The sequence below is a fragment of the Barbatula barbatula genome, assembly GCF_947034865.1.
Source record: "Barbatula barbatula genome assembly, chromosome: 19".
Lineage (NCBI taxonomy): Eukaryota > Metazoa > Chordata > Actinopteri > Cypriniformes > Nemacheilidae > Barbatula > Barbatula barbatula.
The window spans coordinates 4480004-4496770 of record NC_136782.1 but is presented as its reverse complement, the minus strand read 5'-3'; the positions used below and the strand labels follow the sequence as shown (position 1 = coordinate 4496770).

General features: G+C 40.2%; 1 protein-coding gene across 1 annotated transcript in view; it reads left to right on the top strand.

The window, feature by feature from the left end:
- Positions 1–10410, top strand: part of gab2 (GRB2-associated binding protein 2) — a 48974-nt gene extending 38564 nt beyond the window's left edge. Inside the window, exons 4-10 of the mRNA XM_079480719.1 lie at positions 1362–1936; positions 4838–4935; positions 5416–5695; positions 5987–6077; positions 7304–7406; positions 7513–7635; positions 7868–10410. Coding sequence (XP_079336845.1) covers positions 1362–1936; positions 4838–4935; positions 5416–5695; positions 5987–6077; positions 7304–7406; positions 7513–7635; positions 7868–8032 — 1435 coding nt within the window. The 3' untranslated portion in view covers positions 8033–10410. The remainder of the gene's footprint in view (positions 1–1361; positions 1937–4837; positions 4936–5415; positions 5696–5986; positions 6078–7303; positions 7407–7512; positions 7636–7867) is intronic.
- Positions 10411–16767: the final 6357 nt, after the last annotated feature.

Sequence of the window (16767 nt, the reverse complement as noted above, 5' to 3'; positions counted from 1 at the left end):
CGGCAGGTTCATGTGGCCGCTTCGCTCTCACACATATTCATCTAAACAGATGCTTTCTTTTAACAAGACACTGGAATCGAAAGACACATTATTCTTCATATAAGGCCTGTCAGTGCCGCTGAATGATCTCCAGAGAACCGTGCATTGAGAAAAAAAAATCATGTAATGAGAATCCTGCTGGATATAGATTAACCATTACGGCATAAAACTGATGTTTTGTGTTGATGTGGTTGTTTTGCGGTATAAGTGTATAAAGTGCTGTTTGCAAATCTATTGTATCATTTTGCTGGAATTTGAGATCACTTTAGGGAGTAGTAATGTCAGGCTGTGACTAGTCAAACCTTCAGACTTTACAGCAGAAGCAACCAATCACAGTTCATTTTGTTCAGCGTTGCGTTTAGCAGAGTCAAACCGTAAAGTTGATACATCAAGACATTCTGTAATCGACCAGCCAACCATGACGACAGTTTTGTAACACATCATACGTTCAGCCAACGGTCCATGACGTCTGACGCTGGGACTAGGATGTGAGCTACGAGTATTCTATATTAAACAAACACATAGAAGACCTTCCTAAACAAATCAGGCAAACCGTGACGTAATATTATGTTTGCAGAGAGATTCACTTTCAGGATATGCTCAACAGTCTTTTCCCCTTGATCTTTTTCTCAGCTCTCACTGAGTTCAGGATTACATCATTGAGTTCAGCACTCTACATGAGATCATGAATCAAGTAGAGGCCTACTAATGAAACCATCAAACCATTCATTCTGTCTCTCAAACCCTTTTGAATAGCATTTAAGTTCAAACCCTGCATAAAGTAAACAGACTCAAACAGAGTATTGTCCCACGGGTACCAGCCATGCCAGTTTTACTGTGGGAATGTGCATGTGTTCCGTGCTCGATACAAAGCCAGTGTTCACGCTCTTCAACATTTCATATACACACACAATCACATCCTTACAAGCAATCTGCTCAATGAAGACACGCCGACAATGTCAAACTTTCGTAGAACATACATCTGACAGTCAGGCGAAGACAAAGAGAAGCACTGCCCCCAGTGGTCAAATCAAGTATTACACAAGAATGAACAGCTATCTGTTTTGTTTTATTATTAAGCCCCGTGCTATTTTTTATTATTGCGTTTTGGCACGCAGAAGGGCCTTTATTTTTATTGAATGGCATCTTTAACTTTTGGTTTGTGTGTTTACTAGCAATGTATTAGTAATATGAGATTTTTATATACAAGCTTGTTGCAATTTAAATACTGAATGTACGTTTAGTTCCATAATGATTTATTTTACAAATAACCAGTATATATTATTATGTAAACTTACCTATACATCAAATTTTTCCCATAGGAGTGCCAGTTTCTCACAAGCATCCCGTAGCAGCCTGTTGGTGGGCAGTGATTCTGCGGTTCAGAGACTCACTCATGGCTTCTCTCACTGTTTAAACGGCATGGGCGGACAGCTTCACGGTTTCTACAGTCTTCCCAAACCTGGCAAACATCAGCAGCTCTCCTCACGGACAGACACACGGGATGCCTGCTACGTCCTGCCCAGAGGTTCCAGCTCTGAAGAGCAATCGGTGCTTGAATCCGAAGACGTCTACATCTATAAAACCCCCTGTAACACTCTCGCCGCCCCACACGCCAATGAGCAACGGGCCCTTGATAACTATGATCTACCCAGCATTCCCGGTTCTGTCTACCAGATCCCTCGCTCATTTGACAAGAACCACAACGCCCTTTTGCCATCCAACTCTGACTCCACAAACGCGCCCCCACCCAGGCCACCCAAACCCAGCCAAGGCTCAGAGACGCGGTGGGGCAGCCCGCTGTCGACAGGAGCTCAAAACGGGGACGTAGCAACAGTTTCGGTGATTCCCAGAAGGAACACGCTGCCGGCAGTGGAGAACATCAAGCTTCACAGAGGTATATGATAATCTTGTTTGAAATATAATCTGCTGTTTCGCCTCTCGCCTCATCTCTTTTCTTCTCCCGCCTTCCCTTCTCATATCTTCTCTTCTCAATGCTTCATCTGTACTTTATATGTAATCAACGGTTTTGTGAAATGAACTGCATGAACCTAAAGAAATGTTAATTGTCCACCACAGAACACATCAAATTTGAATTTGTGAAATGTGAAAACATTTAATATTTCATTCATACTATTCGTTTTTGCCTTGTTCCTGATTTCTATTAGAGTTGCATGATTCTGGATACATTGAGAATCACGATTCTTTTGTTTCAAAAAGACATTGCGATTCTTTCATCATTTACCAAATACTAAATAGTTTATTTAGGTAAATTTGCTTCAAGATTATTACAGATTTCATGGTTAACCTAAAGGTACTAGTGTGAGAATTTTTTTACAACAAATACCATACGTAAACTATAGTGCCTCGTTTTTTTTGGTGGTTAAGTTTTCTGTAGCTCCTATAGTGCAGCTTCACTATTAGCGTTATAACAGTGATAAGCACGACACACTCTCATGACGTGTTTTTACCGTAATGACAAATATAAGCACGCACTCGGATTTGTACGCTAACTGCAATTATTTTGTTTCAAACCTGTCCAGATAAGATGTGAAGAATAATCAGAACATCTCGGTTTCTTGGCTGTAACCCTGTTCCCTTTAAAAGCGGGAACGAGATGCTGCGTTTCAAACGCTATGGGAGAACATTCTTTGTCTGTCAAACACGACAAGAATTCCACACATGCAGGAGACAGCTGTGCCTGCATCGCGATCGAGTCTCATATATCCCCCTGATATGTCGTTTTCTGCTTAGGAGAAAGAACGCTCTTTTTGATGCTCTCCGAGAGCTTCGAGATGAGCTAGGAGGTATGTGAAATTATGCGTCTTTGAGATCGATCATCACAAACCAGTCGTGACACAGAATTTGAGACACAATCATCTTGATTGTCAACCTGCCGTTAAGGTCTTCAAAGAAGGGACCAGCCCCACATTGGGGCTCCTCCCCTCGGCCACCCAACCGATATCTGTCGACTCACTTTGAGGCCTTAGGGGCCTCTTGTTCCTGCGGCCAGTCAAGCTTGAGATGGTCGACCGCATTTGTCACGGCCCCGAGAAGCTCGTCAAGCGCCTTAGCGTCGTGAGAGTAACGCCAACGAGGCAGCGTTCTCCAACCCCCACAGAAACAAGGGATGCTTCGTGCTCTGCCCGATCCGAAGAAGTGCCAGGGCACGCTTCAGAGGCGGACACTAGGACGTTGTGGTTCGACGAGCACACTGGGGAAGTGGACGGATCCGTCTCCCGTGCCTCGGCTAAATCAAACCGCGAACCCCAGGAGAGGGGAAAGGCGGCTCGGCCCTTTTAAAGAAAAAAAGCTGAGCAAGGAGAACCTGGATGCCGTGGGCATCGCAGAGTTCACACTCTCCCTCGAGCCCCAGGGCAGCATGGTCAGCCCCAAGCACTCAAAGCATAAACTCATGTTTATCCAGTTTGGAGAGGAACCTCTCACAAGGAGGCACACATCTCCGCTCTGAATTAGACATGACTATTTTTTTAATATATTTATATAACTCTTTGGTAAAACTCTTTGGTTAAACTCTCTTATTTTACTCTCTCTTTTATTTATATTTTTTGCACAAATGCAAGACACGCAAAGCGGTCCTTGAAGACAAAGAAACCTGAAGACGCACCCGCGTCACGTATATTTATAACCTGCAGGTGCGGGGTAATTAGCCACGTCACCTGCCGAGGTTATTTAAAACCAATTCTTGGCGTGTTTGACACACGTGCTTCACAACCGGTCGAACAAAGAATGTTCTCCTATAGCGTTTGAAACGCAGCATCGAGAGTAACTTTTGATAGGGAACAATGTAACACGTTCACAAGAGTGGGCAACTCTGCTTTAATTCCGGTACTTCTGTGATCATTTGACACAGAAATAATGATAGTGTGCGATTTAAAAGACTGTTTGTAATGCCGATTCATACCTAATGATGATCATGCTTACTCTACTTTAGACAACACAGATTAGGCCGTTATGATTTTAGTCAGAGTTGTAGTCTAATAGACACAGGAGAATCCTTGATTTTCATTAAGGAGATTGTGTGGGGGTTTTAACGGCTTATGGTGCAGCTCTAAAATGTAGATAAAATTTTGTTTTCATTTAAGTTGTCAGACTATTTAGGTTTGCATGTATTTATCATTTTAAACATATTTTAATATTTATTTTATAAATAATAATATATAATAACTAGAAACTACTTAAAAATCAAGCTAGAAAAATGCATGAAATATTCCAATTTCTCTATAAAAATACTTTTATATTCCTGTGATTTTAATAGCTTTTGTACTGATACACCATATACTTTCCATTCACCCGTCTGGCATCCTTCATTCATGTTTTTTTCTGGCAAACGTGTGCATCTGATTTGAAACCAAGAGGCAATCTGGTCAGGGTTTATTCTGATCTGCAGGCAGGCTAATGAAATTCAAGCCGCGCAGGCCGTCCCAGAATGCCTTGTTCCGGCCTGATAAGCAGTGGAAAAAATAGCAGACACAATTCAGTGATTTCCTAGTGCCTCAGCAACGCCAGACTAGTGTTTGTAGGAACAGGAAGTTACTTTTTGACCATACTATCCTCATTCCCACACCTGTGCCTCCTCTGCAAGTTGCGACCACGTTACCAGAGAGGCAAACTGGGAGCTAGTGAGGAATATGAAAAGATTGCGTCACATGTTTGTAAAAATAATTTGGTCACAAACTAACAGAATCCAGGAAATGTATTTATTAACATTTTAACGAAAAAAATGTTTTTAGGACTGTTTTAAACTTAGTTTGCCTGTTTATCAAATGTATTTTAGGGTCCTCCTTTGAGACCGGGAGTCACCAGCGGCCGATCTACTTCAACAACTCCGGTCAGTCTGTGGAGTCTGTGAATGATGGCTTCAGCTCCTACTTGGTAAAGGATCTTCTCTTGCATTTCCATTTCACATGGTTCTCTGAAAACATCCATTTGTGTCTTATAACTACATTTGAGTTTCATTAGGAAGGGTGACATGCTATATAAAGAAATCGTGTTTAACCATTTCAGGCCCAACCAATGCCTATGAACAGCCATTAGACTTAAAACAAAAACATTATATTTTTTGTAAGCTTGCATGTTGCAGTTTTCTGTTTTGAATGCGGCTGTCTATTTTGTATTGTTCATTAGCTGTTCATTAGTCATATGTCTGCCGTGTAATAAACACAAGTGTCCTAATTATATCCATAGTAAGTCACAGGGACACAAATGGCACATTTCCTGAAAATGACCCCATAACTCACAGAGGCCGCAAACTGACAATAGCAAGTCTATTCTAACTACGGCAGAACAAATGGTGTGTGTCACGATCTTGGTCTGAAAACTGTGTAAGTCAGATTGTTCTTCTCCACTTTATAGAGAACTAAAGCCCCATTGACCCGCTCCGACAGTGCCGGTTCTGAGGATAACTACGTGCCCATGAATCCCGGCTCCTCCCCACTCAGCGCCGCCCTGGCTGACAGTCCTAAAAATAATTATATTCCCATGAGCCCAGGGCCTCACCATTTTGATTTCCCAGGATTCTCAGCGACATTGCCTGCCAGGAAGGGCAGCACAGCTTCGCAGTGTCTCCGACCTGGCCGCCTCAGTGACGTTGCGCCACCGCCAATCAATCGCAACCTTAAACCCAAACGGACAGGTGGGGCACTGTCTATACATCTCATGTCAAGCTTAGATTTTTTTTACATTGTGACCTTGTTTTTTTTATACCAGTTGGGTAAAGTACATAATCCAAATTGGACAAAAATCTTTATTTTATTTAATCCTCATTGTCTTCCCCCCCATTCATAAGAACGACCAGTACATTTTATCCCAACGAGTTTAACAAAGTACTATGAGTTTAGACTGACATGAGGTTGAGTAAATAATGACGGATTTTGTATTTCTAGCCCTTCGAATAGTAAGATTATTTTTGTGTCTTGGTTCACAGCAAAGCCGACACCTCTTGACTTGAGGAACAATGGCATCATTGATGAGCTTCCCTTCAAGAGCCCCATCACCATGTCCTGGACCAGACCCATGTGAGTGCTGGAGACCTCACCTTTAGAAAAGAATAGTGTTCCTACAGTAACGCTATAAACAATTCAAACATCCAGTCTTCACCAAAAGAGATTGGTGGGTCACAACAAGCATAAATGGATATTATTACATTTAACAAAACTTTATATACTGCAAGAATAGCCATGTTAGGCGTTTCCCGTATAGTCCAAGGGATCAAGATTTGATCAAGATAAGCATGAACCAGTTAGCTCCTGCTGGAAGATGCTGTAACTACACCCTCTGAACCCAAAAAGCTACTGTCTCCGGTGTTGTCCATTCAAAAGCAGTATTGTATTTATTGTTCTAAATTTCTACTATTTAATTATATTATTGTTTTGCCAATGCAAGTTTTCTTTTTAAAAACCTTTTTAAGCATGGTTATGATGTCAGCTGCCTTTCAACAGACGGTTATAAAACAACAACATAACCAAACGCTACTGTGCATGCATGAGTTTGTGGAGGAAACTTAACTTCCGGTACACATCGGCAGAGAATAGAGTCCCTGTAGATTATTTCTGATAACAAGCAAAATAAATAAGAAACAAGTAAATGGCATTACCTAGCAAGTTAAAAGAATGTCTGGTCAGTATTATTTTGGGTAGAAAAACGTTAAATGCGACAAAGTTACACGACCCATTCAACAAATTGTTTGTTTAAAAAACGATATACAATAAATTCAACAAATTGTTCATTTAATACAATTATTATACAATCAAATATTAAGATACATTCATTATAATATAAATGAAACAAAATATAAATAGTTATATTATTAGCCACTATCCAGACCGATAAACAAACATTGTTGGCTTCGGACCAGGTGCGTGCGTCTGATGTGACTGTCTGTATTACAGCTTAGGTTCATTTCTAGTGAAAGGGATGAGACATGTGACGTACTTGTCGTTCCATGTCAGGATATAGTGACATCATTTACAGTGCAGGTGATTGGCTCAATTTGTGAATTGGTGATTGGGCAGAAATGAGTGCCCACAAAGTCCTTTTAGGGAACTCCACCGCCCTATGTATAATGCATATTTCTGATAAGAACATAAAAACTAGACTAAAAGTATAGTTGAATATAAAATAAGTATACCAATTGCACACTTGAATAAGATGAGTCGTAAGATGAAAGTAGCGATAAAAGAGTGCCTCTCGTTTCTGTACCAATTTGCTTTGCAAAAATGATGTACCTTTCTATATTGCACAGGCCTCTCATGAATTCCATGTCGTCCCAACACTGTCGGCCCATTTCCACCCAGAGCATCACCAGTACTGATTCGGCAGACAGTGAGGAGAACTATGTGACAATGGTGAGGACTTCAGGTTTACTGTGGAAGACTATCTTCCTCTACCTCCTAGCTCAGTATCTGCCAGCTATTTCTATACCAACATGCACATTTTTTTCACATTTTACAGCAAAACCCAGCGTCTACCTCCCCAGCAATGAGTGGTACCAGCAGTCCCGCACCCAGGAACTGTGGGAATTTAGACTATTTGGCTCTGGACTTTCAGCCTGGTTCTCCTGGTCCACACAGGAAGGTACACCATAACTGATGCCTTTATAAAGTCAGCGGTGGTCCGTCAGGACATTTCCTGGACATTAAATCTAATATGTAAAAATATTCAAAATTGTAAGAGATATTACAGGGTTTTATATTCATATTCCTCACAGACACATTCACTTACATAATGATGAAGTCTGGTAAATTTGTTTGGTTTTGAAAGATATGTTATATCACGTGCCTGAATTGCTGATTTGTCTTTCTCACAGCCGTCCACCTCTTCAGTGACCTCAGACGAAAAAGTGGACTACGTCCAGGTGGACAAAGAGAAGACTCAGGCTCTTCAGAACACCATGCAGGAGTGGACAGACAGTCAATCGAGCCGGCGGAAGGCTTCAAATCTTGATGAACGTTCAAACACTGGCGAAGGGTGAACACAAGAGTGTTCTACCCTTTTACCCACAAAGCTCTCATAGTGTTACACCACGATTTGGAAATAATTTTGAATAATCTGGGACAGAGCGAATGGATAAACGAAAGCCATAGATCCGGTCTTTCAGGGACACAAACACAACAGAGCCGCCAGGACCGCCAATGCCCCGCATGTCAGACATCTCTAACTTTTAAAACACTCTGTGCAAACTCACGTTTGCTGCTTGCCATCTGTATGTGACCGTAAGCAGCGACTCTTAAGTAATTTACCCATGTGATGTTTGACACACAGGACATCAAAAAGTTATCTGAATCTATTTCATGATGGTTTGCTTGCAAATTTGGATTGTCTGTTGGTTCAGAAAAGGAAAGAGGTAGAGTCAGCAATCCATTGGTGGGCCCATAGTCATTAAAGCTAGAAAGAAGTCTTTAAATTTGTTTTTATTTGAACCATATAACAAACAATGACTAAAATGACCCTTTTTACATAGCTGGTCTTGTGCATGATTCATCAATGCTCATTATTCAGAATAATAATAATAAAATAGTTTGTCTGTGGAAATTTGATCATAAGGTAGCTCCGACTGTCCCTTTGGCTGACATCATCGCCAATATCCTCAATTTTTGTCTCTTTAAATATACATTTTTCTCTCTTAAATACAATCAAATATTATTTAAGTGTTCATGGTCCCATTCTCAGCAATAAGATGAAAAGGTTAAAGACAAATTACTGTCCGGTTGTGTGTTAAATGGTTTTAAATAAACAGCAAAGCTCACTTTGGATTTTAGAAACCATAAAAAACGAATGTTTCACCCTACTCCTGTTCGCTTGACACCAGATATCATATTAAAGTACTTAGTGAGCGAACTATTTCTTTGCATGCGGGATGAATGGGAATAATGTGACTATATGAACTCAATTGGAGTCATCCATGTGATCTTTATTCCTCCAATATGACGCATCCCTGGCTGTCATTACAGAATAAGCTGGTCAGTTATAAAATAAAACAATTCAGAAGCATATGCAAAACCTCAAGAAATGCTCTATTCATATAATGAAAAACACTTACTATGCGTTTATATTCTGCAAGCCAACGTTTTTATTAGCTGACAGAGGAGAGATATATGGATAGATTATTCAAAATCGCTCGCATTTATTAAAGTGTTTTTATGCACTGACAGTAAGAAAGGTCAAAGAACCAATGCTGACCTCAATTCCTTTCAAACCGGCTGTGCAATGCAAGTAGCTATAGCTGTAAGCAGCCGTGGAAGGTCAGGAAGGTGCTTGTTGCCTGTGGACACATTTAAAACTACTGTGTACAACAGTGCCAATTGTTTCAAAATGAGTATGCCGAGTGTTATTAAGTTTCGCGAAAGGTATGTGTTAGAATACAATATCACAAATTTAAGGAGATGCCCTAAAAATCAAATAACATATAAAAGCGTGCGCTTGCTTGGGGAGGAAATAGACATGCATAGTGATGAGACATCAGAAAAGCCCATAATTCATTTTCATCTCAGTTGAGAAGACTTTGTCATTTCGTTTCATATTTTATGGTGGGCTGGGACCTCCTACACTCAGTTTCTAGCAGTTTGGGAGACAAGTTATGGCTCTACATCATTTCATATTCTAAACACCATTTGTATTCATTTTACATATGAGATTGTGAGAGGTCTGGACTCATCGGTTAATAAACAATGTGTAGATTGTTAGATCCAGATCCTTTCATGTGTTCAGTGGTTTATTTAAAATGTGCATTACGAGACTGCCATTATTTTAAAATGTTACATTTTGGTGGACTGGCATCGGCCGGTTCATGAACATGTTTAAGTGAACAGAAATTGGTTTCTGAATATGTGTTTTCTATTATGAAAATAAAATGTAATGTATTGTTATGGAAGATTTCTAGTAGGTGAATATAATACGTGTGTGCCAGCTGTTGTAGATTTTGTGCTGTAGTTTGTAAAGGGGTCTTTTAAAGCGGGGCAGGAGAGAACAAACTGAAAACAAAATGTTGTTTATTGAATGGAGTTTTGTGGAAAGCGTTTCTGTTCGGCTCTTTGGTCGCTTGTGAATTAATTTATTAATTTATTTCGTGTTTTGCAGGTGAACGAGCGATGTAAAAAGAATGAATTTGTGGCTCTACTAACATTAATTTATGCTATGTGTCCTGATTTTGTGAAGCAATATGCCAAGCAAAGCCAGTAAAATGGTCAGATGTGGTACATTTGTGAATCCATTCCTTTTTTGGTGTTGTTGTTGTTGTCCAATGATACTATACTGAAGAAACGGAGTGGAATAAATTGCAGTGTGAAAACAAAAGGCCTTTTATCAAAGAATAAGCAATTACACTTTATGTAAATACATTGTATGAAATGAGACCTGTGTGGGAATAGCTTGTGTTTTTCATCATCAATTGCACACTGAAGGACATTAGATGATTGTGTGGTAAGATTTAAGTGACTTACAGTTGAGTGTTGCTTGTGTGTGTACAAAACAATATTCTAGTACCTACAGTAGGTGTAGGAACCCCAAGAGGTTCAATATCAACTTTTTATCAGGGCCGGTCTATGAAGGTTTTTTTCACACAAGCTTATAAGATAAGGTACACCAACATCTCAGAGTGCTGCAGGTTTTCGGAAATACAAGCCATTGTTGCCGTTCGTAAAGGACTTGGACGTTGACAGGGGATCTTTGCAACATTCTATAAATGAGACCCCTGATGTTTTGACGAAAATATAAAGGAATCAACTAAGATGTTATGATAATGTTTGGTTCAGTGTATATTCAAACTAACATGAAATCCTTACTAAATATGAATCATAAATGAATGAATGATTGGATTAAAATAAAGCAAATCTCATAAATCAGACGTTAAATTTCTTTAAATAATACTTATAAAATTATAGCCTATATTATTGTGTTTCGGTAACGACAAATTTGTGGAGAGGAAGAATATTCCAAAAATTACAATATTTAATCAAATTTAATAATAAAATAATTTAACTGCACAGTTTCTGATATTAGTTAGCATCTACAACATTCCCTGAAAAATGTTTGAAAAAAATGTAACCAATTCTGTATAATGGTGTATACGTAATTTGAGGTTTTGTAAGAGAGACAGAAAATTAATGTTTGCTAAAATATGAGAGCACACACTTGGGGTCCCAAACATGGAATGCCTAGATCCCCAAATTCACAAGTTCTCCCCGCGTATTCTTAACTCAAAACAGAATACCGTCAGACAGCTGACCTTAGTGTGTTTTACAATTACACCTAAAAGACACTCAAAAACCCGGACCATGACCTTGAGTTAAAAAGAAATAACCCTTAATGCAAGCTGCGTACATATTTCCATTTTCTATTTTAAATATTGTCTTTTCACCATTTATTTAATTCTGTATCTGTCAAGTCAAGACAGTCCAAAGCTGTTGTTGATGAGTAACAGGATGATTTGTGTTGACACCATGACAGTGCAGATAGCCACTCCCTGTTACTCCTGCGTCTGACACATCCCCAAAGCCCCACTGACCCCTTCTGGCACCGGCAGGAATGACTCATTGTACTACACATTATCTCTGGACAGAGTTGTTCAATTCAGTTTTATTTATATAGCCCTTTTCACAATGTTTCATAGTTGCAAAGCAGCTTTACAGGAAGACAAAAATAAACTTAAGTTAGTATTAGTATTAATATAACAAGGGTCGATCTTTGCTCTTGATTGTTGACGGAGATTGCCTGACAGAGTAATCTATATTTTCCTGGCATTTGAATTGATGATTCCCTATTAAATTGACAAACTGATATCGGTCGGATAAATAGGATCTGAACCATTGTAAGGTTCGTCCCTGAATAACAATATAATTCTGTAAGCGATCAGTATGGCATGATCTATGGTATCGGATGTGGCACTAAGGTCAAGCTAAATTAGTAGTGAAAAACAGCCTTGGTCTGTGCTAGGAGTAGGTCATTTTGAGTTCTTACAAGTGCGGTTTCTGTGCTATGATGTGGCCTAAAGCCCGACTTAAGTTTTTTGTGAAGGTATTTTTTTTGTAGGATAGTGCACAATTGTTTTAGACATATAGTCCACATTATTTTAGACATATATGAAAGATTTTATATTGGTCTAATTTCCTAGTTTATTTGGGCCCAAGTGCGGTTTCTAAATTAGTGTCTTGATAACGGCTAGTTTAAAGGGTCTACAGCCCATTACATATTTCATTTATCAGTCCTTAAGACAATCCATTGTTCCATTAGCATGGAAGATGGCCCTGGTCACACCCATTTTTAAATCAGGGTAATGATCAGATATGGTCAATCAGCATTTTGTCTGTTGTTTCTAAAATAGTCGAAAAATGGGTAGCTAAATTACTGATACATCATCTTAATAAAAGCAATAATTAATTCCACACTATGCAATTTGGGCATCACTCAACAGAAACAGCTAAATTCTTGATTTTGGAACAGGTTAAAGGCTACCTAGATAGTTTTTATGTTGGTGCTGTCTAAAGCGAGCTCTTGATACTGTTAATCACAAAGTTCTTCTATATAAATGAACCTATTTCAACTTCTGTGAACAAGCTCTCAACTGGTCATACCTGTCCAGTAGAAAGCAATATGTTCGTATTAATGATTCAAAGTGTCATGAATTGTGAGGGGAGACGTGGTGAAAGAACCCAAGTGCAGGCAGACACGGGGATGAAGGGGTTAACACCAGGACTTTAATACAAAACACACACCCACAATGGGGAGAAAACACTATCCAAAACTAAAACACTATCCAAAACTAAAACACAAAATTGAAAACAAATACTTCCCACATGGGGGGCAAAAACAAACTGCTAGGAAACCAAACAAGGAACTTGAACTATACAAGATACAGGAACTAGGAACACCACATACAGCGCAGGGGCCATGTACAGGAAACAGGTACAGCATACAATGAACGCGCACAGGACAATGAACACGAGGATGTCTTATAGGGGAAAAAACACCGGATAATTAACAAGGGTCAGGTGCAGGTACTGAAACACTCAGGGAAGGTTAACGAACCAAAAGGGCGGGAAACACTGACGAGACACGAGAAAGCACATGGCAAGTCAGAATCACAACAAAGCCATGTCTTTCCCACACAAAACCTAAGGCTATGCCATGACTCCTCTGCAAGACCAAGAATAAACATGTCTGTAAATGTCCAGAAGGGGTCCCTCAAGGCTTCATTCTTGGTCCAATCCTGTTTACACTGTATATAAATGATCTGCCAGAGGCATGTCAAAATGTTGATGTTCAGATGAATGCAGATGATGCTGTAATCTTTACATATACCAAGAACCACCAAGAGATAGCATCCACACTTACATCTGCACTGGCTCACATTGATTTACTGGCTTACTATGTCATGTCTCTATCTAAACGCCCAAAAAAACAGTTGATGGCGTTAACAAAACAAAATATCTAGCAGTCACATGACTCCACCCTAACATTCAAACGTCATGTAAAAAAGGTGGCAAATAAACATAAATTCAATTTACAGAATTTTAATTACGTTAGACACCAAAGCTGCCAATTGTTCTTATATATATACTATGATCTTTTCACATATCGAGTATTGTTTTATAAATTGATCATTTGCTGTACAACTACTCTTAAATGATTGAATCTCTATTTAAGAAAGCCATAAAAACTTTTGATAAAAAGGCATTGTCATTCCGCCATTGCGATATCTTAAAAGCATGGCTTTTTCCAAAGACTTGAAGGCGGACGTTGTACACAGGGGACTGGCTGATACCATTTAGGCGTAGCACTTTTGGACAAAAGGTATTGTCAATAACAGGCGGTAAACTCTGGAACAGGTGGATGAACAATGTCTTTTCTATCATGTATTTTTGTTTTGTTGTTTGTTGTCAATGTATGTCACCATTTTGTGTACCTTTTCATTTATAGTGAATGAATGTTGTATTATTGTTGGCTGTCTTTATGTTAGTTTTATGTAGCCTGTCTAGGGACTGCAGATTTACTAATTTTGGCATTTTTACATGGTGTATTTTGTGGTGTTTTGCATTTGGACACAAGGGGGCAGTACAGTGTTAAGTGTTCATGTTGAAAGAAAAAGAACGAGTTAACGAGGAAGAAGTGTTCTGGCAGAGTTTACCACATGCGTGAAATAAAATAACTCAAGTAGTTCAATTGCTTCTCTATTGTCGAACCAGCGGACATAACAGACTGGCGATGATGAGTCCTGTACCTTTGCCTGTACCTTTTCGGTCATGCAATGGAGAGTCTGCAATTCGTTTCGGTATGTGACAAAAAAAATCTGAGAACTATCTGCTAGCCATAAATGCTACGGGGCAAGCATGGCCTGATTGCCAGAAAATGTGCTGTCTTGCTACAAAGCCTTGGTACTGAAGGTCAGCGGCTGTTTTACAACTTGCCTAATAGTGGAACTACATTCGATGATACAACGGCAGCGTTGGAGAGTCATTTTGTGGCTAAAGTCAACGTAGTGGTGGCTTGACATCGCTTTCGGCAACGCTCTCAACGTGCAGATGAAACGATTCCACAGTTTTACTGCTTTGCGAGACTTGGCCTCATTGTGTGCATATAGTGACATGGAGAGTGAGATGATCCGGGATCAGCTGGTTGAAGGATCATACGCCCCTGCAGTGCAAAGACTGTTAGAGCCGTCACTGACGCTGGATTCTGCTCTCACGAATGCAAGTCAGGTGGCAACAAGCACAGTTGTTTTAGAATATACTGGCTGCGCAAAGCTCATTTCAAACTATGTCATCCAAACCTTTCCATTATCGTACGACGAGCACGTACCATCCTGTTGGAGAAAAAACCTGGTGCCAATGCCCCACAAGGAGCAACTTGCATGTGTTACCATTGTGGAGGTAAAGCTTATCTGGCTAATGCGACTGATTGCCCTGCTACTCGGGCCAAATGCCGTTCTTAAGGCCAAACCGGACATTTTTCTAAGGTAAGAGAAGTAGTCCCTGAAATGGTTGTCCTCTTTACAGATACTACTACTGTTTCTGCTGACAAACTATTGTGCTACTACAGCGGGACAGTGTTAGACGTGGACACAGGCTGATCTGTGTCAACACTGCCTGAGGTAATTTACAACAGATACTTTGAGGACTGTTCGCTTACTTATCCTAAAGTGAAACAGTTTACATATTTGAAAGAGGCCATTCCTGTCCTCGGATGTTTATGTGCGAACGTTTCACTGAATGATGCTGTAACTTCTGCTTGCTTCTGCGTTGTCAACGCTGGCTCTGCCCTAATGGGTATAGATTTAATTTGAGCTCTGAACTTTCTTTTCCATTTCGGTGCTGCACCTAAATCATACGAATTACATGCAGTTGTTGCTATGAACTCTCCATCCCCAGATGCTTCTGTGGGTTGTGTGAAAGGCTTTGTTCATAAACCTACAGTCAAACCAAATGCTACACCGGTATGTCAGAAGTTATGTTGGTTTCCATTCTCAGTACGCCAAGCTGTTACTATGGAATTTGACTTACTATTAGACAAGGCATTATCAAAAAAAATTATTGATCCCCGTGGATCTCTCCTATTGTCGTAACTGCAAAGAAAGACGGGAAAATATGTTTATGTGTGGATCTGCGTGAACCTAATAAGGCACTAGTTGTAGACAGTCATCCTCTGCCGCACATGGACGAACTCTTCATGACCTCAGGGGAGCATCAGTATTCACTACAATGGATCTCGCGGCTGCGTATCATCAGCTTCCCTTATAGCCACTTGCCTGGACATCACCGCTTTCATCACACACAATGGCCTCTTCAGATACTGACGGGTTCCGTAGGGCCTTTCTTTTGCCCCGGCGGCATTAAAAAAGATGCAACGGCCACGATGTAGTGGGGCAGCAGACGGGTCCCCGGCTGCAGTCGCACATCAACTGCATCTCATCAACTAGAGATGTTGGCCTTAGAAGCTCTGAGCAGCTCTTTGTCTGTTCTGGGTAACAGCACCAGGGGAGGGCTGTCTCCAAACCGAGATCGGCGCACAGGATTGTGGATGCCATTACTTTGAGAGCAGTGAGTGAGAGCCCGCTCCATCCTCTCAGGTTCCTCAGGCTGCCGCCATCTGCCTTTTCTACCCGTATGCACTTTTCTGTTGAACACAAAAAAATATATTTTGAGGAATGTAGAAAAAACAAACAGTTCTAGGGCACCTAGATTACCATGACAGTCGATATGTTGGTTCCTAACATTATACCAAAATATCTCTCTTTGTGTTCAAGCGAACAAAGAAATATACATGTTTGGAACAACTAGAGGGTAAGTAATTCATGACAGAATTAAATTTTTTGGGGCCGGAGTATCCTTTTCGATCCATATTGGTTCCCGATAAGGTTCTGACAGCGGGCCTCTAAATCCCGCCAATACGCACCTGCATATCCAGCTGTTACGCCCCTATCTTTATCCCAGCTTGAACCACTCGTGATCCACAAACTCTTCTAGAGTTGGCCTGTCGGCTGGTTCATCGGATGTGCTCTGATCTATCAAGTCTGTATGAGCAAGAGCATCTATCAGTCACGCATGTTCTCTATAACACAATGTCATATACAACAATAGCTACAGAACCATGTTGTGCATTTAAAAAGCTAAATTTAGAGAAAGCTCGGTTTGCATTAAACAATTCTTTTTTGATAGTGCTGATCTCTTACCTTTGGATATATTGATGGGGTCCTTTAGATGTAGATAAAGCATA